The 25,165-nt window shown below is 48.9% G+C and overlaps 1 protein-coding gene across 3 annotated transcripts; it reads right to left on the minus strand.

The window, feature by feature from the left end:
* Nucleotides 1–891: 891 nt before the first annotated feature.
* KCTD10 (potassium channel tetramerization domain containing 10) lies at nt 892–25,063 on the minus strand. Of its 3 annotated transcripts, none has more exons than XM_053363337.1 (7): nt 24,921–25,063; nt 8,821–9,034; nt 4,194–4,363; nt 3,801–3,890; nt 2,422–2,474; nt 2,037–2,232; nt 892–1,250 (listed from the first exon to the last, which is right to left on the minus strand). In XM_053363337.1, the coding sequence occupies exons 1-7, from the start codon at nt 24,921–24,923 to the stop codon at nt 1,032–1,034; spliced, it is 945 nt and encodes a 314-aa protein (XP_053219312.1). In that variant the 5' UTR covers nt 24,924–25,063; the 3' UTR covers nt 892–1,031. The 3 variants fall into 3 exon arrangements, with proteins under 3 accessions (XP_053219312.1, XP_053219310.1, XP_053219311.1); XM_053363335.1 differs by lacking the exon at nt 24,921–25,063 and adding an exon at nt 24,024–24,652; XM_053363336.1 differs by lacking the exon at nt 24,921–25,063 and adding an exon at nt 24,024–24,648 and having other exon boundaries at nt 3,801–3,887.
* Between the last annotated feature and the right edge of the window lie 102 nt (nt 25,064–25,165).

The following is a 25,165-nucleotide window of genomic DNA, read 5'->3' on the forward strand; positions in this document are numbered from 1 at the left end:
GATGGAAGGAGAAACAGATGCGCTCCCAAAATCAGCAGGGTTTGTCTGCATGGAAGTGGGTGGGAAAACGAGAATTGTAAAAGCCTGCCTGAAATGGGAAGAGGCATTGCTTGGACTTTTGTTGTGGAAAAACTGGCACAGCATGAAAAAACAAACAAACAAACAAACAAACAAACAAACACCAAATGTTAACTTGGGAAGAGGCAAGACAACACTTTGGCCCTGCTGCAGGTACATTTCCCTAAGGAGTGGCCAAGAAAGGACCACCTCTCTTCTCCCATGTCCAAAAAGAAAGAGGGAGCGGAAGGATTATCCTTCCATCCTAGAAGTATGTTGTGTCCTTTTCCTCAAAGTGCCCCTGTCTCTGTTCACAGACAAGTTACACCTGCACTTAGGAAATTAGCAACCTGGTGCCAAAGCAAGCAAAGAGGTTTCTACTGTAGATTTTGTCACAGTGCATGAATTGAGAGGCAGCTCATCTCTCCCGTTTTAACTTTCAGGAAGAGAAAGTGGGAGGTGTGTGGAAGTTGAGCTGCCTTTCTTGAACCCTGGACTTGAGTGAGATGGAGAGGGCAGGCAACATCTTTGTTTTGCTAGCACAGCCATCCCCAGCAACATAGCCCTTTCCAGAGGGCTTTGGACTACAACTCCATTAGGATGGGAGCTGCGAGTCCAAAGCTCCCAGAGAGCACCAGGTGGGGGGAGGCTGCCTTTGCAAAATGCCCCTGCAGAAGGAAGATTCCTCAAGGCACGAGAGAGCAGGAACAAGAAGTGCTGGATAAACCAAGACAGGCATTGATTCCCAGAGGCTGGAGCGAGTCCACAGGATTGCTGTGAAGCTGGACACCTCGTGGATTTTCATGATAAAACTACTGTGTTCCATACCAAAAATACTCTAACTTGTTTATAAAATAACAGTTTATAGACCGCATGGAATATAAGTTAGGAGCCTGGCAGCCACTGGAGTGAGCCTGGACGGAGATTTTGCCCCAACAGGACTGTGGGCTGAGGCTGGCTTCTCTGTCTCTCTCTCACTGGTGCAGGTGAGTGCGGTCGTCTGGGCGCTTGATGTGGATCCTGCGGACCCGCTCAATGCGCTCCCGCTCCTCGTCCTCCTCCAGGTGGTGTGAGCGGCCGGCTGCCCCTCCAGTCGCTTCTAGCAGCGCGTTGTCAGGGCCTCGTCCATCTTGGGCTTCATAAAGCAGAATGTTTAATGTCTCCTCGTAGATCCGGGCTTCTGGGAATTCAACCTGGACACCCCAAGCAGAGGGAGGTTAAGAGGAATTCCTTTCTCCCAAGCTGGAATTCAGGGCAACTTACATTTTAAAACATCATTATAAAATACAAAGGAAAACAAATTAGTTAAAAACCAACAGTTAAAATACACCAGACCCTGTTTAGAGCCAGCAGTTAAACTACAGTTTGCCCTGACATCTGCCCAGCCTGAGCTCCGTCCGCACCTCCATTTCCAGAGGCCTGTTGGAACAGGAAGCTCTGAGCCTGCCAGTGGAAGGATGACAAAGAAGGAGCCCATCTAGCCTCTTTTGGGAGGGAATCCTGCAATATGGGAGCAGCCACTCCTGGGTCACCACCAGTGTGCCTCTGATGGGACCAAGAGAAGGTGCTCACCTGAGGATCTTAGCACTTGGGTGTGTTCACAGAGAGAGAGAGAGATGATATTTCAGGTAGCCTGGGCCCAACCACAGAGGGCTTTATAAATTATCACCAGCACCGTATTGTGCCTAGATATAGACTGGTAGCCAGTGACGTTGTTTTAACTGTGGCCCAACATGTTCCCTGAAACCATCCTCAGTCAGCAGTCTGGCAGGAAGCTTCTTCCCCCGGGCCCTCTTGCCTAGGCATGGAAGAACTTTGCAACCCGGCTATGTTGGGGGTGGGGCAGAGGGGAGAGAAGAAGAGGGTTGCAGGGGCAAGCTCAAATACTTGCTTGGTTTTGTCTGCATTTACCTACCTTCTACATATCGTTTTGGGGAGTGGGTGGGTGTTGTCAAGGAAGCAACAGCAACAAGACTCACCTTGGTCTGTTTCTTTTCCGTGGCGTACACAATGGACGTGCAGCAGACTTCCGCTATCTTGCGTCCCTGTCCGTAGAAAGACCAGCAGCAAATCTCATCCCCAATGACATCCTTGATGAAGAGGACCCTCCCATTGAAGCGCAGCGAAAGCTTGTCAAACAGCTCAATGTTCTTCAGCATGTTGTCATCGGAGTTGCTGAGCCAACAGGACAGGAATGAGGACACCTTCCAGTTTCCAGGGGCCTCTTTTAAACCCCTGCCCCCACTAACTCTACTTTTAGTCAAAACTCCATTCCCCGCCTCCTCACTTTGTTTCATCAGCTTCCATGTGGCATTGAAAATGGCCTTACAACCTTCCCTGGGTGCAGAAGGTGAAAGCGTTTACCTGGTGTAGGAGTACTTGTTGTTACTTCTGTTGTACAGCAATTTTACCGCTGGCTGTGGGGAAAGCACAAACAGGTAGGGATAAATGTCACAGTTTGATGCTTTTGTTATAGAGCTCACCTTGAAAAGGGAACTCTCCCTTCAGCTGTCAACTGGGGGAAGCAATTCCAGGTGGGATGGGAGAGATAGGAAGCCCAGCTCCATCTGGTGCCTCCTGCCCCTGAACTGCATTCTAAAGAATGACTCTTTAGAAACTGGCACCTGAGTTTTGCTTTTCCTCTTCCCTCCCTGTCTCTTTTCCCTTGCGTATCCTGTTTTTTTAGACTTGTTTTGACTGTATGCCAGTCTCTTTGGCTGAACAGTGGGGTACAAATTCAATCAATCAATCAGTCATAAACTTTGCATGGTGCAGATTGGGAGGGCAAAGCCACGGTGGAGGGTTAAGACTCGGAACTGCCTCCTGCACATGAGCTCTGGTACAGAATACAGCTGCTTTAGAATATCAGAAGAGCCCTGCAGGAGCATCAGACCAAAGCTTCCTCCAGTCTGGCATTGTGTTTCTCACCAAGGCCCTCTTCCCTTTGTTGCCAGCAAGTGATATCCACAGGTAGACTGCCTCTGTACACAGAGGTTCCACTCATGGCCATGTACAACCATGAACAGACCTGCCCATTATGATAGGTCTATCCTTCTGTCAAGGAGTGGCTGAGCTGTGTCCCTCCAGTTATTACTGGACTACAACTCCCATCTTCCCTGACCACGAAGTTATGCAGGCTGGGGCTGATGGGAGTTGGGAACCCAACATCCAGAGGGTCACAGTTAGCCACCCCTTTGCTATGTTTTTACTGAAGTGTTTATATTCTGGCCCCATATAAAATATCAGGGTGCTGTAATATGATCCTGGCCTTGCAGGTTTAACAATCTAAGTTTCAAAGACAGAATACAGGTGAAGATAAAGGTGGTGGTGGGGAACCGATGAGGAGAAAGAAAGGAAAGAGGCAGGTAATTCTCCACTGCACCCCCAACCCGGTTCCTAAGGGAAGGCAGAGATAATAATAATAACAATAATAATAATAATACTACATTTTATTTATATCCCGCCCTCCCCAGCCGAAGCCGGGCTCAGGGCGGCTAACAACAATAAAACAGTACAACACAACACAACACTCTAAAATCATTCCTTATAAAATTAATTCAAATTAAGCCCAACACTTAATCACAGAGGTGGAAGGGACCTAAAAGTCATCTAGTGCAACCCTAAGCAATGCAGGAATCACAGCCACATTGTACAGGTATTGAAGTGAAAACCAGGCGGGAATGTGTCGTTTGTGAACATGCCAAGCTTAAAGCACAGCTTTTCTCATCCAAAGAGCTGCTCACCTTGTTTGATGTGGCTATGAGTTTCTGCTCTTCCTTGGAGGATGTGATGATGGGCACCTTGCAGAAGGGCTCGTAGACCTCTTTGTTCTGCTGAAATGAGAGACCCCATCAGAACGCAAGCAAGAGGTGGAAGAGAAGTCAGGAGCCGACCGGGAAGAACCTACTAGCCCAGCTGAAGACCCACCAGGAATTGAGGTACATCAGGCAGTGACTCAAGACAGGGCCTTTTCTGTGGTGGCACCCTCACTGGGATGCTCTCCCGCCAGAAATATGGTGTTTGCATTGCACAAGTTTCGACGCCAGCGGAAGACACCTCTCTTCACCAAGGCAAACAACAAAAGGGCTTTTGTAGCCACTGTGGGTTCTCAAGTGCCTGATGCATGGCCTGCTTACCTGTAGGGCAGCCTGGCACTCATCCACCAGACCTTGGACCAAATAATATTTGGCTTCTGCCAGCAGCTCTTCTATCTCCCGCCGGCTCTCTGGAAGGGGTACAGCACCGTCACGCAGGTAGTTTAAGATGGTCCCAAAATGCTTACCGCAGCGGTCAATCAAAATCCAGCCTGAGACAACAGCAGATGAAAATTAATGGAGAAAGAGGCAAAGGAGGAGAGCAGAACAAAACCACTGTCTCCCTGTTACCAGTGAGAGGACCACCAACAGGCCAAGGTTTGGGGTGCCTAAATACCTTGCAGCGGAGATGGGGAACATCTGTGGCCAAGCAGATTCCCACTGGGAGGCTAGCCTGCAATCCTGGGGCGGCCACAAAAAGGGGTCACCTCTTGCACCTGCTTATAGCACCTCATGTAATGACAGGGCAGAGAGTAGAGCCTCTTATGCTGATCTCAAGTCCCAAGCAGGATTTTGGGTGTGGGCAATGGAAGATCTATAAAGCTTTAGAAAAGGAGGTGCCCTGTGAACATTTTGGAATGCTAATGCAAGTTTACTACTTGCCTGGACCAAATAGGAATCAGCTGCAGGAAACTGGGGAAGGAAGCCCCTCCCCACTCGTTTCAGGTTCACTGAAGTGCCATGATCAGCAGCCAAGAAATAAACAGCCCGTCAGTCTAGTACAAATATTTGTGGGTTGTCATTTTGGATGGCTCATTTGCAATGCTGGGCTTAAATGCCCCCAAGTGGCCTCCTGGTTACCTTGAGCAAGTGACCCAACAAAATAACAGATTCATAGAATCGTAGAATTGGAAGGGACCTGAAGGGCCATGGAGTTCAACTCCTTGCAATGTTCAACCCCCCTGCAAGGCAGGGATCACAGGTAAAGAATCCCTGACAGCTAGCGAATCATTTCTCTAGTCCCCCCCCCTATATTAAAGAAAGGGGCAAAAGGGCCAGCTAAGGGCATCTAGGAGGTAAGAGGGCTCCCTAGAAAATCTCCTGCTGCCGGCATATTCTGTTTATTAGGGTGCGATCAGTGAAAATGAAAAAGCAATGAAATGGAACAGGGTGCCTCCTCTTTCTTTCCCCCCTCGGCTCCCTCTCCTAGCCCTTGACTGAACACAGCCAGAGGGAAGCTGCCTGTGCAATCATCAGCAAAGCACAGCCAGCTCTAAACAGACCAAAGGCTTTGGTTTATGGGCAGAGAGACAAGAATGCATTTGAGGGGGGTGGCGGGGGGGGGGAGCTTATGCAGGACAGACGCTTGCCTTCAACAAATAAGGGCAATGCAGGCCAAAGGATCTGATGGGTGCCTTGAATTAATGGCCTTACAGTGAAAAGCTGATTATGCTCTTAGTTCTCCAAGCCACGAGTTTTACATAATGGCTCCAAATGGAACAAGGGACAGTCTATCTTTCCAGCCCTGCTATCTTTATCTACTTTGCCCTTACGGCGAATAAACCTGCAAGTTTTCTTAAAATCAGAGGGTGCAAAAGTCTGTATTGCTCTTACTCGCTCCCACAGGAGGCCGGGATGGCCACCAACTTGCATAAGAAGAAGAAATAATAATAATAATTTTATTATTTATACCCCACCCATCTGTCTGGGTTTCCCTAGCCACTCTGGGCGGCTGGATGGCCTTAAGAGAGGATGGAACAAATTCCTAGAGGATCAAGGCTATTAGCCATGGGGATGGTGCTTTGCCTCACAAAAAAAGCAGCCATGCTTCTGAATGCTGGAAGCTGCAGGAGGGGAGGAGGCTCTGGGGTCAGATCCTGCCTGTGGGCTTCCCTTGGGGGCATCTGGTTCCCTGTGAGAACAGGAGGCTGGACTAGATAGAGCAGATTCCATGACAGACTTCATCTATCCCATTGTTCAGTTCCTCCCTGACCAACCTTCTGAGACTCTTGCTTCAGGGCTCCGACAAGTCCATCACAGAACAAGTGGCAATCTTTTTGAATATCATCATCATCATTATTATTAGACTATGAACTGCCTGATACATTTGAGTCTAGCATTATCTTTTTTTCAGTTGTCAGCATGTAAGTGGAGCCTGCTGCATCTGGCCATCTCAGTGGCCAACCGGATGCCTCTTTTGGGAAACCCGCAAGCCAGAACTGAGGACAAGAGCCCTCTCCCCTTCTGTGGTTTCCAGGAACTGGGATTCAGAAGCATCACTGCCTCTGACCAGAGAGGCAGAGAATAGCCATCATGCCTGGTAGCCATCGACAGCCTTTCCGCCATGAATTTGTCCAATCTTATTCTGAAGCCATCTGAGTTAGTGGCTACCCACTGCCTCCTGTGGCAGGGAGTTCCATAGTTTAACTATGTGCTGCATAGTGCATTTTTATTGAACCTACAGGGTATGGGGGTAGGCCAAGGCTTTGAAAATGGTATAGGTGCAATATATTCTGAACAAAATGCTAAATTAATTGTAAATAACGTGGTTACGGAACAATTTAAGATAGAAAAAGGGACACGACAAGGGTGCCCAATTTCCTCATTGCTTTTTATATCAGTCCTGGAGGTCCTGCTGAATATGATTAGAAGGGACCGGTTGGTTAAAGGTATACAGGTCAGAGCTAAACAGTATAAACTGAGAGCATTTGCAGATGACCTAGTTTTGACGTTACAAGAGCCAGAATCTAGTACTAAGAGTTTTAGAACTAATTCAAGAATTTGGTCAGGTGGCAGGATTCAAATTGAACAAGTCAAAAACTAAGGTTTTAGAGAAAAACTTAACATTGAGTGAAAGAGAGAAGTTTCAGAATGAAACAGGTTTAACTGTGGTTAAGAAAGTGAAATACCTGGGGATTAACATGACAGCTAAAAATGGGAATTTGTTTAAAGAGAACTATGAAAAATGTTGGATGGAAGTGAAAAAAGATTTAGAAATTTGGTCAAATTTGAAGCTTTCCTTGTTGGGTCGAATCGCAGCTATAAAGATGAATGTATTGCCTAGAATGTTGTTTTTGTTTCAAACATTGCAAATTGTGGACAAGATGGACTGTTTCAAGAAGTGGCAGAAAGACATTTCTAAATTTGTCTGGCAGGGCAAGAAGCCTAGAATAAAATTTAAGATATTAACTGATGTAAAGGAAAGGGGTGGATTTGCCCTGCCAGACTTCAAACTTCACTATGAATCAGCAGCGTTCTGCTGGTTGAAAGACTGGCTGCTTCTTGAGAACACAGACATTTTGGATCTAGAAGGTTTTAACAACGTTTTTGGGTGGCATGCATATTTGTGGTATGACAAGGTTAAAGCACATAAAGCATTTAAAAACCATATTGTTAGGAAAGCATTGTTTAATGTTTGGATTAGATATAAAGATTTATTGGAAAATAAAACCCCAAGGTGGTTGTCACCAATGGAAGCGAAAGCTCAGAAAAAGCTCAATATGGAGGCCAAATGGCCGAAGTATTGGGAAATTTTGGAACAAGAAGGAGATAGACTGAAACTGCAGAGTTTTGAGAAACTAAAAAACAAAGTGCAAGACTGGCTTCATTATTATCAGATAATGGAGGCTTACAATTTGGATAAGAAAGTTGGCTTCCAGGTGGAAAAATCTAAATTGGAAACAGAACTGTTAGAACCCAAAACTAAGATTTTGTCAAAAATGTATAACTTGCTGTTGAAATGGAACTCTCAGGATGAGACGGTCAAATCTGCTCTGATCAAATGGGCACAAGATGTTGGACATAACATTATGTTTGCTGACTGGGAACAGTTGTGGACCACTGGGATGAAATTTACGGCATGTAATGCCTTAAGAGAAAATATTATGAAAATGATATACAGGTGGTACATGACCCCAGTCAAGCTTGCAAAAATTTATTATTTGCCAGACAATAAATGTTGGAAATGCAAAGAAAATGAAGGTACATTCTTTCACCTTTGGTGGACGTGCCCTAAGATTAAGGCTTTCTGGGAAATGATCTATAACGAATTGAAAAAGGTATTTAAATATACCTTCTTGAAGAAACCAGAGGCCTTTCTCTTGGGCATGGTCGGCCAGTTGGTGTCAAAAAAGGATAGAACTTTCTTTATGTATGCTACAACAGCAGCAAGAATACTTATTGCAAAGTACTGGAAGACGCAAGATTTACCCACTCTGGAAGAATGGCAGATAAAGATGATTGACTGCATGGGATTGGCAGAAATGACTGGCAGAATCCGTGACCAGGGAGAAGAGTCGGCGGAAGAAGATTGGAAGAAATTCAAGGACTATCTACAGAAATATTGTAAAATTAATGAACGTTGAATGATGTCGGATAGAAATCAAGGGGTTTTTAGCTGTAATGCTTTGAGATAAGGATTTGCTGAATAAATAATTTGAATTGGAATACAAGAAGGGGAGGTATGAGGAGGTCAGGGAAATATGTCATTGGAAACTAAGTATTGTGAATTTTATGTGTTTTTAAACTTTTTTGCTTTTTTCTTTTTGTTTGTATAAAAATTGGAAACTTTAATAAATATCTTTAAAAAAAACAAAAACATAGTGCATTTTTATTAATGCAAAGAGATTGAGTGAGGCTAACGGGAGCCTCAAACAGCCACCTCTTAAGAGCACACTGGCACTGCCCATCTTGGCCCTGCCGTCCCTCCTGGCCAGGAGGCCTCCATTACCTTCGCTGTCGGTGAGGACCTCCATCCGACCACTGAACATGGCCTTGAGCATGGTGTCCTGCTTGGTCAGCGTCTGCATGGTGGTGTAGTACAGGCCCCCGCCAATGTTCAGCTTCACATACTTGGAACTGGGGCTGGCGCCTTTGAAGGACATGGTGCGGGTTGCGGCTGCTGGCACTGCAGTGCTCACCACCGTTTCTCCAGACATCTCTTCCTGCAAGAGCAAAGGAGCCTTCTGTGAGGACCCTCATGCCCCTCTGGTTACCTGCGCATCCTAAACAGGTCGGACCAAGAGGAGCCCAGCTGGACTGGAGCCAAGGCCCTTCGGGTCCAGCTTCCTGCTGCTCAGGGGCCATCAAATGCCTCAGGCACTGGAAACAGAGGCAGCAGCCCACCTGGGCTGGGAAGAACGTACACAGAGTCTGGCACTGACAAACAGCCACCTCCAGATGCCTGCCTGCCTGCAGGCTGGGCTTCATAAGCGTCCCAGTGAAGAAGCAAACGGGGTGGCACCAAGTTGTGGAAGGGGAGTCGAGGCATGGGGGCCAGCAGTTAGTGTTGGACTAGGCCCTGGGAGACCAGGGTTCAAATCCCCACTTGGCCATGAGGTTCACTTGGTGACTTTGGGTGCCAGCCACAGTCTCTCAGCCTAACCTACCTCACAGGGTTGTCATGGGGATTAAATGAGGGAGGGAACAGTGTATGTCACCCTTAGTTCCCAAGAGAAAAGGCTGGGAGTTGCAAGAAAGGTTCAGAAAATGGCAAAAAAAGGGGATGTAGAGAAAGGGTGCAGCATTTGGGACTTTGTAGTATAGAGAAAAGGCAAGTAAGAGGCAACAGGACAGTTTTCTTGAATGATACCTGGCATGGAGAAAGTGGATCAAGAAGTGTTTCTCTCTCTCAGAACATTGGAACTCATGGGCATCCAATGATGCTGAACGCTGGAAGACTCCAGAGAGGTTGTAGCAGGAGACCCCCCCCCTCATTACATCGTAATGCACAAGCACCACACACACACACCTCCCACCTTCCCGACCCTGGAGATGCCCCTTCTAGAGGGGCATCCCCTAAAAGCCTTCCGTAAATAAGGAAGCGCTAGCCTGACAGCTCCTCACAAAACCCCGTCATTTCTCATGTATTTCCCCGTAACGCTCCACATCGCCCTATCTTTATTATGGGTAGACCAGCCGCCTGAACTCCGGGTCAATCGGCTGCCGCCTCAGCCAATCAGTGTTATCGAACAGCGCCCCTTGCGGCAGCCAAGCAGGTACTGCAGGCTACAGGCGCTCTTTTCCCTTGCCTTTGACAGCTCTCAATACAAAGTTTCCGAGTTCAATTGACCGTGACTGATTTAATCAAAATGTTGCAAGCCACTTCCGGAAGGCGAAAGTGCTTTGAACTTCAAGGACAGTATTCTTCATAAATTCACCATAAATCAGCCGTACATCGGATTTCCACCGGACCACTTTTATTTTGCTTCATATTACAAGGACTATCAAAGGGGGGTGGCCTGATGCTGAACAGCCATAATCCCTTGACCGAGCAGTCACGTACTCTGCGGCCCTTCCCAGTTGGCGTGACAACCTTGATAGCCATCTTGATGGGCTCAGACAGAGGGCTATCAGGCACACAATAAACTGCATACATTAGTGTATTCCGCGCGGACTCTGACAAAGGACCATGACCGGATTCCCCTCAGGGGGCAGGAAACTTCGCCCTTTTCCTTTGTTCCTGAAAATGACTCATGTGGGGAGGAGAGAGGGGGCTCCAGCCAGGTGTCAGGGTACTCGGATTACCTGTGCAGCCCCCCCCACGACTCCTCCTATTTTTAATATAGTCATGATGTAAAAATGATGTATTCCTAGGGGTGTAGCTTAAGGGATTAGAAGCTAATAAAAGTGAGGGTCTTCTTTTGTTCTGGGCTTCCATCTTGCTTCACCTTGTGGGCGGTGGGAGTCCTGTCGCGACAGTCTTTTCTTCAATAAAGACCGGGCCTACAGGCTGCTGATTTGCTTCAAAACTGCTCTGGTTGGTGTCTTGATTTTGTCCAAGGGAGCCCTCGGATTTTCTGGTAACAGTTTTGGCGACCGTGCTCAGGGACGCTTGGTTCTCCTGTAAAGGTGAGAGGGGAGACAGAGGGGATCGGGCGCCACTGGGCAACCTTAGCCCGGGGATCCCTTTTTCCTCTCCCTGCCTCCTCTTTGCGGGCGGTAATCAATAGTCACCAAAAGCCCAACCAGGGGAAGCAAAGGCGAGGTCAAGCCGGCTAAAGAGAAAGGATCCCGGGATCCACGAGGGACATCTACGAACGTGAGTATGGTCCAAAAGTAAATACATTGGGAGGGGGGTGGAAAGTAATGTCCCCACGACAGCTGGACTTTTCTTCCTTCTATCTCTGATGTTGCCCCTCGGAGTCGGCTGGGAACGTCCTAAGCTCTCTCTCTCTCTCTTTCTCTCCCCCGATTTCCCTCTCGGAGTTTGGCCGGGGAAACCGTGGAACTCTGTTGTTTTCTGACGTTACCTCTCGGAGTCGGCCAGGAACATCCTAAACTTTCTCTTTCTCTCCCCCGATTTCCCTCTCGGAGTTTGGCCGGGGAAACCGTGGAACTTTGCTCTTTTCCGACGTTGCCCCTCGGAGTCAGCCAGGAGCGCCCTACACTCTCTCTTCTCTCCCCCGCTTTCCCCTCGGAGCTTGGCCAGGAAAGCGCAGAACTTTATTTCCCTGACGTCCTCTCTCGGAGTCGTCCCTATAAATCTCCCTCTCTCCTTTTCTCCCCCGTCTTCCCCTCGGATTTTGGCCGGGAAGGCGCGGAAGTTTGTCATTTCTCTGACGTTTTTCCCTCGGAGTCATCCGGAAACGTCCTTACAGAAAATCTCTCTCTCTCTCTCTCTCTCTCCCCGTTTATGCAAATGAAGCCGCCCCTCCTGCCCGGCGACCCTTGTTGGGGATGACCCGGGTACGTGAGAACGCAAGGTCATTTGCTTCTTTTCAAAACTTCGTTTTCTCGGACCCCGATCTGGCACTGCACTGCGCAGGCATTCAGTAGGGAACCCGAATTTAGTCTAAAGGCTAGGCAGGAAGCTGTCGTGGAGGGTAGAGAGGGAGGTTCACAAATTGGGGCCCCACACTATGGTTAGTCTTGTAAGCAGCGCTGAGGTAAAGGAATTTCGGATCCATGGTTTGTTTTCCGGGCAGAGGGACCCATGGTTTTGTTTTCCGGGCAGAGGGACCCGTGGTTTTGTTTTTCTGGGTGTAGAGACCCGTGGATTTCCAGGCTCGTGCCTGTGGTTCTCTGAAAGTAATTTGTGGTTTACTGATAGGTATGAATTGTATTAATTAAGGATATTCCGAATATTGAGAAAAAATATTTTTCACCTGTCCCCTCTTTTCTTTCCTTCTCTTCCTTTTTCCCTTGTGTGTGTGTCTACTCTTTCCGTCCTTCAGCGTACTTCGTTAACGAAAACCCAATAATATCATCTGAGAAAATGGGAGCCCACGCTTCCAAACATTCAAACTGGACTCCTCCAGGTGACAAGGCTTCCTCGAAGCCTTTCCGCTATAGAGAGGACTCTGATACCCCTCTTCAATTCGTTCTATTAAACTGGAAAGAGCTGAGAGGGAGGATGGGACTCTCAAAATCTAAACTGAGAGACCTTTGCAACATCTCGTGGGTCGCCTTCACCCACCATCTGGAGCCGGCCTCTCAATGGCCACCTCACGGCTCCTTTAATCTTGTAAAAATGCAAGCACTTAAGTCTTATTTAGCTGACAAGAAGCCCCGGCAATTGTACTATCTAAATGCCTTCGTTGAAGCCCGTGAATTGTTCCAGCAGCAACAAGCCCAAATTGTTCGGCAAATGGCTGTCTTAAAAACCAGACCTCCCCCATATGACGAAATTAGAGCTCAGGAAGAACAATTGGATAGGACCCTTGTTCCTTTCTACTATCCCGAACCACGAGCCCCCCGACCGCCAGGATCCAGGGCAGGAGACATTACAAGGGCCGTGGGGGGGCGTGGGACCCACGGAAGACGTAGCAAATCCACCCGCCGCTACCCCTTCCCAAAGTGCACCGAATACATCGCCGCTCAACCCTTCCCCAAGTGCGTCCAACGTAGGAGAAGACCAAGTAGACTTGGATGTAGGACCTCTACTCAATGGGCAACTTCTGAACGGAGAAAGAGAGGGACCTGTCTCCAGTAGAACTCGGAATAGGGATAATCTGCAGAATGGAGAGGTAGAGGGCGCCTTTCCTCTAAGGGCACTACCTATACCCCCAGTCAGGGCAGGAGATCCGCCCCGCATGGTTTTTACACACCAACCCTTCCTTACTTTGGATTTAATGAACTGGTCCGACAAAATGCCCTCCCTACGGGACGACCCCGACAAATGCCATCGCCAGGTGGCCACCATCTTCTCCACCCACAACCCCACGTGGGCGGATGTACATATGTTGCTTGGGGCTCTTTTTAATGAGGCAGAAAAAAGAGAGATACTGGCAAAGGCGGGGGAAGCTTTAGCTCGGGAAGGCTATCAACCGAACCGACCCGCCTCGATGGCCCCACTGACCGCCCAGACGTTACTTAACGACCCGGACTGGGACTATAACACTGATAATGGCATATGGGGCTTAATTTTTTTTAAGAAAGCCATCCTAGATGGAATCAAAGCTGCGGGACAGCGAACCGTGAATTGGACCAAAGTCCAAGCCGTCCTTCAAGGACCTGATGAACACCCGTCAGACTACTATTCGAGGCTAGTCTCTGCTATTAAAACCTGGGGTGGGATAGATCCGGAGAGCCCACAGCACGAGGTAATAGTCAAAGGATTTTTCAAAGACCAAGCTACGGCAGACAAACGAAAAGCATTAAATGCACATCTGGGGTACGATGGAAAAACCATAAGCGAAATCCTTTCCATCGCAAAGTCCGTTTTCAACTCAAGGGACGAACGGAAAAGAAAGGATCAGAAGCCCGATCTCCCTCGGGTGTTAGCCTACGCGGCCGGGGTTCCTACCTTCAAAGACAAATTCAAGCCAAGGGGACCCGAAATAGTGGATGACCGTGTTTGCTTCAACTGTGATGAAATAGGACATATAAAAAGAAACTGCCCCCTCCTGACAGGAGCCAGAAGGGTCGAGTATAGAAATCGAAGGCAATGCAGACCAGAATACAGGGAAACCACCTACCCCAAATATAGAGATTCTACCCCTCCATACGGACCCAATCCAACCCTGACCCAACTGCAATCCTGTGCGGGACCCCCTCCTCCGCAACCACGACCCCGAAATCAACCCAATGATGCTACCAACCCCTTCAAACAAGGAAATCGTCCCACAAGTCATGAAATGGTAATGGAAGACTATCAGGAACATTGACAATTAGAAGCAGATCCCGCTTCTTTTTATTTTCTCTGCCCAGTCTTGCAACTATCCTCCTCCGATCCCATATGTACTATGCAAATTGATGGCCAGTCGTACGACTGTCTCCTGGACACTGGAGCCACCTACTCCACCCTTACAAATAGCCATTTGGCCCCGGGGGAAGAAACCAGAACCGTAATGGGGCTTGATGGAATTCCCCGGAGCTGCCCCCTTTCCAAACCTGCAAAGGTCTCCGTTGGACCTCTCTCGGTTAAACATACCTTTCTGCTAACTTCTAGCCCCGTTAACCTTCTGGGGAGGGATCTGCTCTGTAAACTAAACTCTACTATCCAATGCAGCCAAGAAGGAATTTATTTACACATGCCAAACGACTCCATTTTCAATTTCCAAGGGGTTCTTCAAGAAGCTAACAACAAAACCATTGACCTTCCTCCCGAACTCCTCAATAGTGTTCCCTCTTGGGGAACGGAATCAACATCTGTGGGACTCCTAAAGTCTGCAACCCCAGTAAAGGTTAATTATAGGAAGGACCTACCGTTTCCTTGCACCAAGCAATACCCCCTACCTCCCGAAGCAATCGAGGGACTCACACCAATGATTGATGAATTTCTGAAGATGGGAGTTCTAGTTCCTTGCGCCTCGCCGTGTAACACCCCCTCCTTCCTGTCAAGAAGCCTAATACCAACCCTGTCAAATGGCACTTGGTGCAAGACCTTCGACTCGTCAATTCTTTCGTTATCCCCAGACACACGGTAGTAGCCAATCCCCACCACCTTTTAAGTACCATCCCGGAGGGAACTGTAGTTTACTCCGTCATAGACTTGTGTTCCGCCTTCTTTAGCATCCCCGTAGACCCAGAGAGCCAATTTCTCTTCGCCTTTACCTGGCAAACCGGTCGATTAACGTGGACCCGGTTACCTCAGGGATACGTGGAATCTCCGGCAATCTTCTCCTCCATATTACATCAAGACCTATTAGACGTGAACCTCCGGGGAGGCTCCGCCCTCAGGCTTTACGTGGATGACATTTTACTTTGTGGGCGGGATTTGGAATCCTGCAAATCGGACACTATAGCCCTCCTAACGATACTGGCACATAAAGGACACAAAAAGATACAGTACTGCCAAAAGGAAATGAAATATCTTGGCCACATCTTGGGGGAAGGCACCCGTGCCCTCACCACAGATAGGATCAAGGCCATAACGAAGCTACCCCTTCCTAAAACAAAACGACAGCTCAGGGGTTTTATTGGGATGAGTGGATTTTGCCGAGCATGGATCCCTCGCTATGGAGAATTCACCCGCCCCCTTACTGCAATGACACATGACAGCGCCCCAGACCAACTACAATGGACTGAGGAGGTGCTTGAAACCTTCAAATCTGTCAAACGGGAGTTGCGGTCTTCACCCGCCCTCGGACTCCCTGACTATAGACTACCTTTCTCTTTATTCGTCCATGAAAATAAGGGAGTAGCCTCTGGCGTCCTTACACAACCTTTTCAGGGAAGGAACAGACCCGTTGCCTACTACAGTCTTCAACTGGACACCACTGTAATGGGGAATGTGGGGTGCCTTAGAGCGGTGGCAGCTGCAGCACTACTCCTAGAAAAGGCACAAGAGACTGTTTTGGGACATGAACTAACTGTAAATGTTCCCCACGCTGTGGCCACCCTTCTCAGCTTACAAGGGTGCCAGCGCTTCACGATACAAAGGCTGAACAGGTACGAAGCCATCCTCCTCAGTCCATCCAATGTCACCATAAAAAGAGTAAACTCCCTCAATCCGGCAACTCTCTTACCCCTTCCTGACGATGGCACCCCACATCACGACTGTTCCAAAGTGGTCCGACACGCCGAAAAACCATGAGAGGACCTTGACTATCTCCCCTTAACCAACCCCGACCTTATACTGTACACTGACGGGAGCTCAAAAATTGTGGGAGGAGAACGGAAAAACGGATATGCAGTTGTTAGTGACACCGACATCCTGGAAGCGCGTCCTGTCCATGCTAGGTACAGCGCACAGGCTGCCGAACTTATTGCCTTGATCCGAGCCTGCGAATTAGGAGCAGGACAGAGAATCACCATTTACACAGATTCAAAATATTGCTTTGGGTTAGTTCATGCCACCGGACAGATCTGGCTGCAGAGGGGTTTTCTGACCGCTGCAGGCACTCAAATAGCCCACGCACCCCTAGTACAACGTCTTATGGATTCCATACATCTTCCAGAAGAAATAGCGGTAGTCCATTGTAAAGCCCATACCAAGGGAGAAGACCCAGTTTCAATAGGGAACCGCTGCGCTGATCGTGTAGCACAGGAAGCTGCCCTCCAACCACTATCTGCAGATAGTGAATTCCAAGGACCCCAGGTTCCATCGGATGTAGACTTTGAACTAATGTATAAAACCGCCACCCCAGAAGAGATAAAGGGATGGGAAGAGCAAGGAGCTCTCTTTAAAAATGGCATTTGGTACCTCCCCGACAAGAGACTTATAATGCCCAGACTCTGGGTACCCAAACACATAAGGATCCTACATCAGTGTACCCACTGGGGAAGGGACAAGCTCATAGACTCAGTGCAACGCTGCTGGTATGCCCCAGGACTGGCTCTTGCAGCAAAGGCAGCAGTAAAGAATTGTCACACCTGTCAAACCTTTAATCCAAAGCATACCGTCCACCAGGAGCCAGACCATGGGCTTTCGTCCCTTTCAAAAGTCTTCAGGTCGATTTTATAGACCTGCCCCCTTGTCAAGGCTACAAGCATGCTCTTGTCATCATTGATCAATTGACTGGTTGGGTAGAATGCCTCCCGACTCGCCGAACTACTGCCCAAATAGTTTCAAAAATTCTACTACACGAAATAATACCATGGTTTGGGGTTCCAAGACACATAGACAGCGACAGGGGCTCTCACTTCACTTCCGACGTAGTTCAACAGGTCGCTAAAGCTCTAGGGATCAAATGGAAGTTACACACCCCATATCACCCCCCCTCCTCAGGGCAGGTTGAGAAAATGAACCAGCAACTAAAGTCTCAGCTGGGGAAACTCTGCAGGGACTCTGGAATCAAGTGGGTCAACGCCCTCCCCTTGGTCTTACACAATCTCAGAGCATGCCCCCGTGGGAACTTGAATTTATCCCCTTATGAATTGCTTTTTGGGAGACCCTCCCCCGTATATAACACGCAATTTCCCCCATCCAAACTAGAAGTAGGCGAATCTGAATTGACCAAATATATAATGCAGCTCCAGAAGCAACTCATTCTTCTCCACAGATACGTGGCCGCCAGTCAGAACATACCCCTTGACGAGAACATCCATCCGTTCCAACCAGGGGACTGGGTACTGGCAAAGACTTACCAGAAGGTACCCCTGCAGCCCACCTGGGAAGGACCCTACCAGGTACTCCTCACTACCCCAACCTCCGTCAAGGTAGCGGAAAAGTCAGCCTGGCTGCACCATACCCGCTGCAAACCTGCCTCTCCACCTGCCCCTGCCACCGACAACGCACCCTACTCCACTCCCCCACAACCGGCAGAAGACGGCGTCGACATAGAGGAGACCCAACAGCGGACCAGACCAGATCGGGGCACGCATCGAGCCCTACAGACCGGACCAGATCGGGACACGCATCGAGCCCTACAGGCCGGACCAGATCGGGGCACGCATCGAGCCCTACAGACCGGACCAGATCGGGGCGCGCATCGAGCCCTACAGACCGGACCTGTTTCAACATCAGCACCGACCCATTGGACCTCCGAAATCGTCCCAACTACGGACAACCGGGAGCAACCACTGATTCGCCTCCGACTCCGTAAGACATCACAACGCGCCGTTTGACAGCTCGCCTCTTTGACAGCTCAGCTTTGACAGCTCCACTTTGACAGCTCAGCTTTGACAGCTCGCCTCTTTGACAGCTCCACTTTGACAGCTCGCCTCTTTGACAGCTCAGCTTTGACAGCTCGCCTCTTTGACAGCTCGCCTCTTTGACAGCTCCGCTTTGACAGCTCACCTCTTTGACAGCTCAACTTTGACAGCTCGCCTCTTTGACAGCACGGCTTTGACAGCTCACCTTTTCACAAGCTCAGCTTTGACAGCTTCGCTTTCGGACAGTTTTCCCTTTCGCAATCTACCTCCACCCTGTTCCTGACCACCATGCTTCCCACCAGATGCATCATACCTCCTTCCTCCATCCTACTCATGTTTCCCATTTTCACCGCAACCTTGACTTCCATGACCATGCATGTCTCATGCCCAGGATTACAAATTGAGCAACAATACCTTGATTTCGGAATTGTGGACATGGTGAAAAGAGGAACGTTAGACCGCCTTGGTGACTTTGACTTTTGCGTACTGGAAACCCGTGTCCTCCTTCGCCATTCCATACTGCCTACCCTAAACACACACCAGACTTGGGAACTGTTTGTCTGTTCTCCAAACTACACTCCACTCGGCAAACTTATACTCAGCAGAGATGGTCCCTGGAATCGGGCCCGCTGTATAAATGGTTCCTATACAATATTCTCCGAGGGTGTGCCCCAACAATTGCTGAACTGGACAAGTTTAGACAATGGCGGTGGGGGATCAGTTTACACTGACCAGAATCACCCAACCAACTGCATAATCCACGGATTTTACTGCCAGAGAGTGGACACCGTACCCCGCCCCACCACCCTCCAGGGAGTTTGTCTCCGAAGGTACTGCTGTGTCTGGGACATCGGCCTTGCCTCCGCCTGGGATGGCAGAGCGTACTTTGAGGGCTGGTATCACTCCACCACACCACCAACGTAGTGGGATTCCTCCGGGCCTCAAAGATGTGGAGGGGTAGCTACAAACTTCACCTACCTGCATCGACAAGACCCTCTCCACCCCACGGGCACAGCACCTCAACAAAGGGGGGGAACTGTCCATATCTCAAACCCCAACCAATGATGACCTATTATCCACCTGGCATTCCAACACCTACGTGAAACTGGTCTCCGAAATCGCAAAGCAAACTACCACCGACGACTGCTGGATATGCGCCAACGCCCCAGCTCACCTCCACAGTGGCATTCCATTCCTTGGAATACCCCTCACCTTACAGCAGCACCTCTCTGCCGACGTACAGTCCTGGAACCTGACGGCTGTAAATTTAACCCACCAATACATTTACCTAACCGGACCTACAAAGGGTGACTTCTGTCGGAAGTTCAGCGGAAATGACAGGATGATCGGAGAAAGTACCTGTAAGTACATCATAGACATCACCCTGACCGGTAGAATCACCTTGTGGCGACAGGGCACCCCCTCCACCCATCCAAATGTATTGTCCGCTTGGAAACTTGTGATGAATTTGCCTGATTCTTGGGACCCCTCCCCCGTTTCCCGCTGCTTCTTCCGCACCTTTCTCACTGGCCGCATAGACTCCTGCTTACAGGGATTGTTCTGGGTATGCGGCCATCGCGGCTATGTATGGGCCAGCCCCCACTCCCGAGGCACCAGCTACCTTGGACTAATCCTCCCCGGGATCAGGGTCACCCCAGATCTTCCCCCTGGAAGGAGACGCAACAAGAGGGCAAAGGATTTATCTGAACTCTCCGATGTGTCAGCCAATGGGGAGACCTATGGACGGGCCCTTTCCCCCGCCTACGGAGCAGGCTCCAATCATGTCGACATCCTTAAACTAATGGACATTTTATTAACCTTTATGGAAGAATCTAACGCGGCAACCCAATCCATCTTAACAGAACTGACTGAGGTCAGACAGATGGCGATTCAGAACCGCCTCGCTTTGGACTATATTCTGGCTTCGACTGGAGGAGTTTGTGCACTCGTGGGAACCGAGTGCTGTACGTACGTCTCTGATCAGACCATAAACATTACGGGACATCTTAACAATATCCACAAACTGACAGATGAACTTAGAGATATTCAGCATGAAGGCCTATCTGATGTTCAATTTTGGAGCTGGCTACCCAGATCCGCATGGATAAAACAGCATGGATAAAACATTGTAATGCACAAGCACCACACACACACACACCTCCCACCTTCCTGACCCTGGAGATGCCCCTTCTAGAGGGGCATCCCCTAAAAGCCTTCCGTAAATAAGGAAGCGCTAGCCTGACAGCTCCTCACAAAACCCCGTCATTTCTCATGTATTTCCCCGTAACGCTCCACATCGCCCTATCTTTATTATGGGTAGACCAGCCGCCTGAACTCCGGGTCAATCGGCTGCCGCCTCAGCCAATCAGTGTTATCGAACAGCGCCCCTTGCGGCAGCCACGCAGGTACTGCAGGCTACAGGCGCTCTTTTCCCTTGCCTTTGACAGCTCTCAATACAAAGTTTCCGAGTTCAATTGACCGTGACTGATTTAATCAAAATGTTGCAAGCCACTTCCGGAAGGCGAAAGTGCTTTGAACTTCAAGGACAGTATTCTTCATAAATTCACCATAAATCAGCCGTACATCGGATTTCCACCAGACCACTTTTATTTTGCTTCATATTACAAGGACTATCAAAGGGGGGTGGCCTGATGCTGAACAGCCATAATCCCTTGACCGAGCAGTCACGTAACTCTGCGGCCCTTCCCAGTTGGCGTGACAACCTTGATAGCCATCTTGATGGGCTCAGACAGAGGGCTATCAGGCACACAATAAACTGCATACATTAGTGTATTCCGCGCGGACTCTGACAAAGGACCATGACCGGATTCCCCTCAGGGGGCAGGAAACTTCGCCCTTTTCCTTTGTTCCTGAAAATGACTCATGTGGGGAGGAGAGAGGGGGCTCCAGCCAGGTGTCAGGGTACTCGGATTACCTGTGCAGCCCCCCCCACGACTCCTCCTATTTTTAATATAGTCATGATGTAAAAATGATGTATTCCTAGGGGTGTAGCTTAAGGGATTAGAAGCTAATAAAAGTGAGGGTCTTCTTTTGTTCTGGGCTTCCATCTTGCTTCACCTTGTGGGCGGTGGGAGTCCTGTCGCGACAGTCTTTTCTTCAATAAAGACCGGCCTACAGGCTGCTGATTTGCTTCAAAACTGCTCTGGTTGGTGTCTTGATTTTGTACAAGGGAGCCCTCGGATTTTCCGGTAACAAGGTAAAACAAGGTACTTCTTCAAGCAGTGCATAGGAGGCAGGGATAGCCACTAACTTAGATGGCTTTAAAAGAGGCACCTGGTTAGCCACCGTGGGAACAGAATGAGGGACCACTGGCCTGATCCAGCAGGCTCTTCTTATGTTGTTGCTAGTTATTGGGCTCTCACATGGGTGCAGTGTGGGTACACAGTGCGAGGCAGCAGGAAGTGTCTTGGCAAAACTCAGTAAGGAAACTAGCGTCAGGACTTCTCAGAGAAACGTCAGGATTTTTGCATAATTTCATCACTCAGTTGCTCTCATTGGGCTTTTGAAATACTTTTGAGAGTGTGTAAGAACTGAATTGCAAGCAAAAGATGAGCTGCTTCAGGCTGGGGGGGGGGAAAGGTTGATGATTCACCTCCGGCTAGTGTCCTGGTCAGGTTATGTGTGTGCTTATCATCTTCACGGCTGACTCCTGAGTGACTCCCTCCCCACCAAAGCCAGTTCACAACGCTGCCTTTCTCTGCAGTAAGGGCTTGGCTTATTTTGAATTCAGCCAAGGAATTTCAGCTTCAGTCCCAAGAAGCTCTTTGGTCAGCTTTTCCACAGTGCAAGCAGTACAGACAATGGAGCAATCTCTCTTGTTCTTCCCACCTGCCCCTCCTTTCCCTAAACATCAGCCAGAGAGTTATTCTACAAACAGACGCCTTCTCACCCTCCTGCATTTAAGACTGTCAAAAGGATTCCAACCTCAAGTGACACAGCCCTGGTGTTAGATAAAGTTCTTCCTAATAGCTGCCAACTTGTGATCTACAAGAGCCTAAGCTTGGGGTCCCCAACAGCACCCTCCCATGGCCCTTGCCCAAGTCCTCTGCTCTGTTTTTAAAAATTGCTTGGGGAGGGAGTTGTTTGGTTGGAGGGGGCACATATTTTGGGGAGGGTGTTCCTTTTGTCTATTGGTGTGGGTGGATGTAGGTTTTTCCTGCCATTTTGGAAATGGGTGGCGTTCCGAGCACTGCTGGTATATTTTCTGTGGAATTGGCATTTTGTGGTCCCCTTTATAGCTTCTTTCCAAAGGTGCCCCGTGCCCCAAAAGCTTCTGAATAAGCCCAGAATGCAGTATGAAAATGGCTGTGCTACACCCCACCCCACCCATTGTGAGTGAGAGCCTATCAAAACAAACACATGAGGTCTTTAGAGGTACCACAGAACAGCAAAGTTATCCCTCTGCAATGGACAAAGCAGGCATGAGTCACTAGCCAGAAGGAGCCCTTCTCTGACCTTATCGAGGGGCTGCATTGGAGATCTATCAGGTTTGGAAATCTCCTGGGGCAGTGACAAACGGCAGAAAGGCTCTTTTTCACTTTATCAGGCCTGGCCAGGCTTCTGTGCTAACAATAAACTTAGATCACCAGCCAGCCACCTCAGAACAATGAGTTTATCAGGGCCTCAAGCTTTGCACAGAGGGGAAATTAAAGTCCCACTCACCATCACAAAGCCAATGAAAGAGCTTTGTCAGAGGGGAGAGCTTTAAGGCCATGGTTAAATTATTAGGCTGCCTGAAGGCAGGGGAGGAAGTCAATTAATAATGAAACAGAGTGCTGAATGTTTCATGCGGCATCTTGTTACCAGTCAAGGGGAGCTCCAATTCCCACCTTATCTCAGGGATGCATTAGATAAAACCTGACAAGTCAGGATTAAAAACAACCCAGCTAGGAAAGGAAGAGCCAAGAGGAAAAAGGATAGCAACATTTCTGTGGCTGGGGAAGAATCTGACTTACTTAGATATTCCTGGTACACTTCTGGGGTGAGCTGAGCAGGCACTGTGCTTAACAGCAGCCCAATGGCTAATTCAAGTAAATTCCAAGTGAACAAGAGTGACTTAATAATACATGTTGTTGTGCTGCTGCTGCAATGTCTAAGCTTACCGAGATGGTATGATTAAGAGAAGAGAGACAGAGCAGAGAGAACCCAGTTGCCCTTTATGGAGTAGGTAAAACACAAGTATAATTTGGAACCATTTAAAGTCTTTTCGCAGCCAATATAAAGGCGAGACATTAGTTGAATTATGCTTGGATAGTTTATGACACAATGGCTTTGTAAGTGAAAGGTCTTACCTTCCATCTTGTTGTGATCCTTAATGGAGCACAAGTAAATCAGTTCATATGTTTATAATAACATGAAATAAAGAGAAGGGATGGGTGGGGGGTTTGATGACTTTCCTCATATCTCCATGCCCTTCAGAGGATCCCTAAGTGGCTTACAATAACACAAATTTACTACAAAACACACATTCGTCTAAAAATACAAACCGGAAGCAGAGCAGTCAGATAGAATCATAGAATTGTAGTTGGAAGGGACCCCAAGGATCATCTAGTCCAACACCTTGCAATGCAGATCAACACTCTAATACGCTCTCTGGCACTCTTCAAGATATCTTGGGACTACAGATCCCATGGTTGTGCTGGTTGAGGCTGGCAGGAGTTGTCGTCCAAAGCCCCTGGAGAGCACCAAGGTATGGGAAAGACTGTTCTAAATTGGTCCCCTATTCTCAAAAACCTGGTGGGAGAGAATGGTCTTGACTGGTTTTCTAAAGACTCCAGTGCAGAATGTTTGGTGGACTTTCCCTACAGAGGAAGAGCCCACATGGAAAGTGTCCACATGGAACAAACTAAAATATTCAACAGTCCACCACCCGCTTCTTAAACCTTTCTTGTATGCCCCATCTTTGCCTGGCCTCCCCCTATTCCTTCTTCTCACCTTCCCAGAACCCTCACGACCCATTAACAGCAATTCCCACATCTTCTTGCAGTGAGTTCCATAGGACATTGATGTGTTGAGTGAAGAAGTCCTTCTTTAGGTCCAACAGTTTCATCTGATGAATTCACTCCCTGCCTCACATATGCACTCCCCGTTGGTGACCCACAAGACTGTCTCATGGCATCCCATTTGCTATCCTCTCCCCTGCCCCAGGGGCCTCCAAGGTGTGAATCACTTCTGAGTAAGCCTGCATAGGATTTGCACTGAAAGAACATGAAAGTCTGTCTCCCTCCAGATGACTTGGACTACTTAAGAAGACACCTGAAGGCTTATAGGAGGTTTTCAATGTTTAGTGTTCTGTTCTGTTTTAATATATGTTGGAAGCTGTCCAGAGTTGTTGGGACAACCCAGTCAAGTGGGCGGGGTACGAAAAAATATTATTACAACTCCCAGGTTGTGCTGATGAGAACTGATGGGAGTTGTCATCTGGAGGGCACCAGGTTGGAGAAGGGGGCTGGGCATTTAATGCACAGTTTATCACTTCCTAAGCCCCGCCTCCCTTCCGGGCCAAGCTCTAAAATGCCACGCACATTGATGGCCCTACAGAACAGATCATCATCATAATCGGAACTGATTTTATTGATGTTGGGTTTCATCCTCATGCTCACGGGGGGGGGGCAGACTGAGGGAGGCCGGGGGTTGGGGCCCACTCGAAACTTCTCCCCGCTGAAGGACACGGGGTCTGGGAAGCCAGAGAGGAGGAGAAAAAGAAGAAGAAGAGGTCGCCCCCTTTCCCTGGGCTCTGCCCAAAGGGACTTGCCTAAGAGCCCCCCCCCGCCCCAAGGGCTTCCTCACCAGACCCCCCCGCCCCTCCGAAGTCCCCCCCCCTTCGCTCACCATGAACAGCCCCTCGCGAGGCCCCCCTCAGCCAACCAGGTCCCGAGGCGAAGACGAGGAAGAAGCAGCGGGTGACGCACGCGAGGAAGGGGCGGGGCGCCCCCAAAAAACTTTTCTGCCGAGCCCCACCCCGATTCTACCCATGCTCCTTTGCGTTCCTCCCCGGCTTTTTCCACAAGGAGGTGGGCGGAACCCAAATCCCAAGGACCTGAGTTTCCGGACGGAGGAATGAAAGCAACGGGCAG

The sequence above is a fragment of the Podarcis raffonei genome, chromosome 13, assembly GCF_027172205.1.
Source record: "Podarcis raffonei isolate rPodRaf1 chromosome 13, rPodRaf1.pri, whole genome shotgun sequence".
In the NCBI taxonomy this organism is placed as follows: Eukaryota; Metazoa; Chordata; class Lepidosauria; order Squamata; family Lacertidae; genus Podarcis; species Podarcis raffonei.

Bases quoted from the DNA above. Each gene is read 5' to 3' on its own strand.
- KCTD10 (XM_053363335.1), bottom strand. From the start codon at position 24,092: ATGTCCTATGGAACTCACTGCAAGAAGATGTGGGAATTGCTGTTAATG. The intron at 9,035-24,023 runs GTGAGAAGAAGG...TTGCTCTTGCAG, and splicing joins GTCGTGAGGGTTCTGGGAAG to GAAGAGATGTCTGGAGAAAC. The intron at 3,891-4,193 runs GTAAGCAGGCCA...CTCTCATTTCAG, and splicing joins AGTGCCAGGCTGCCCTACAG to CAGAACAAAGAGGTCTACGA.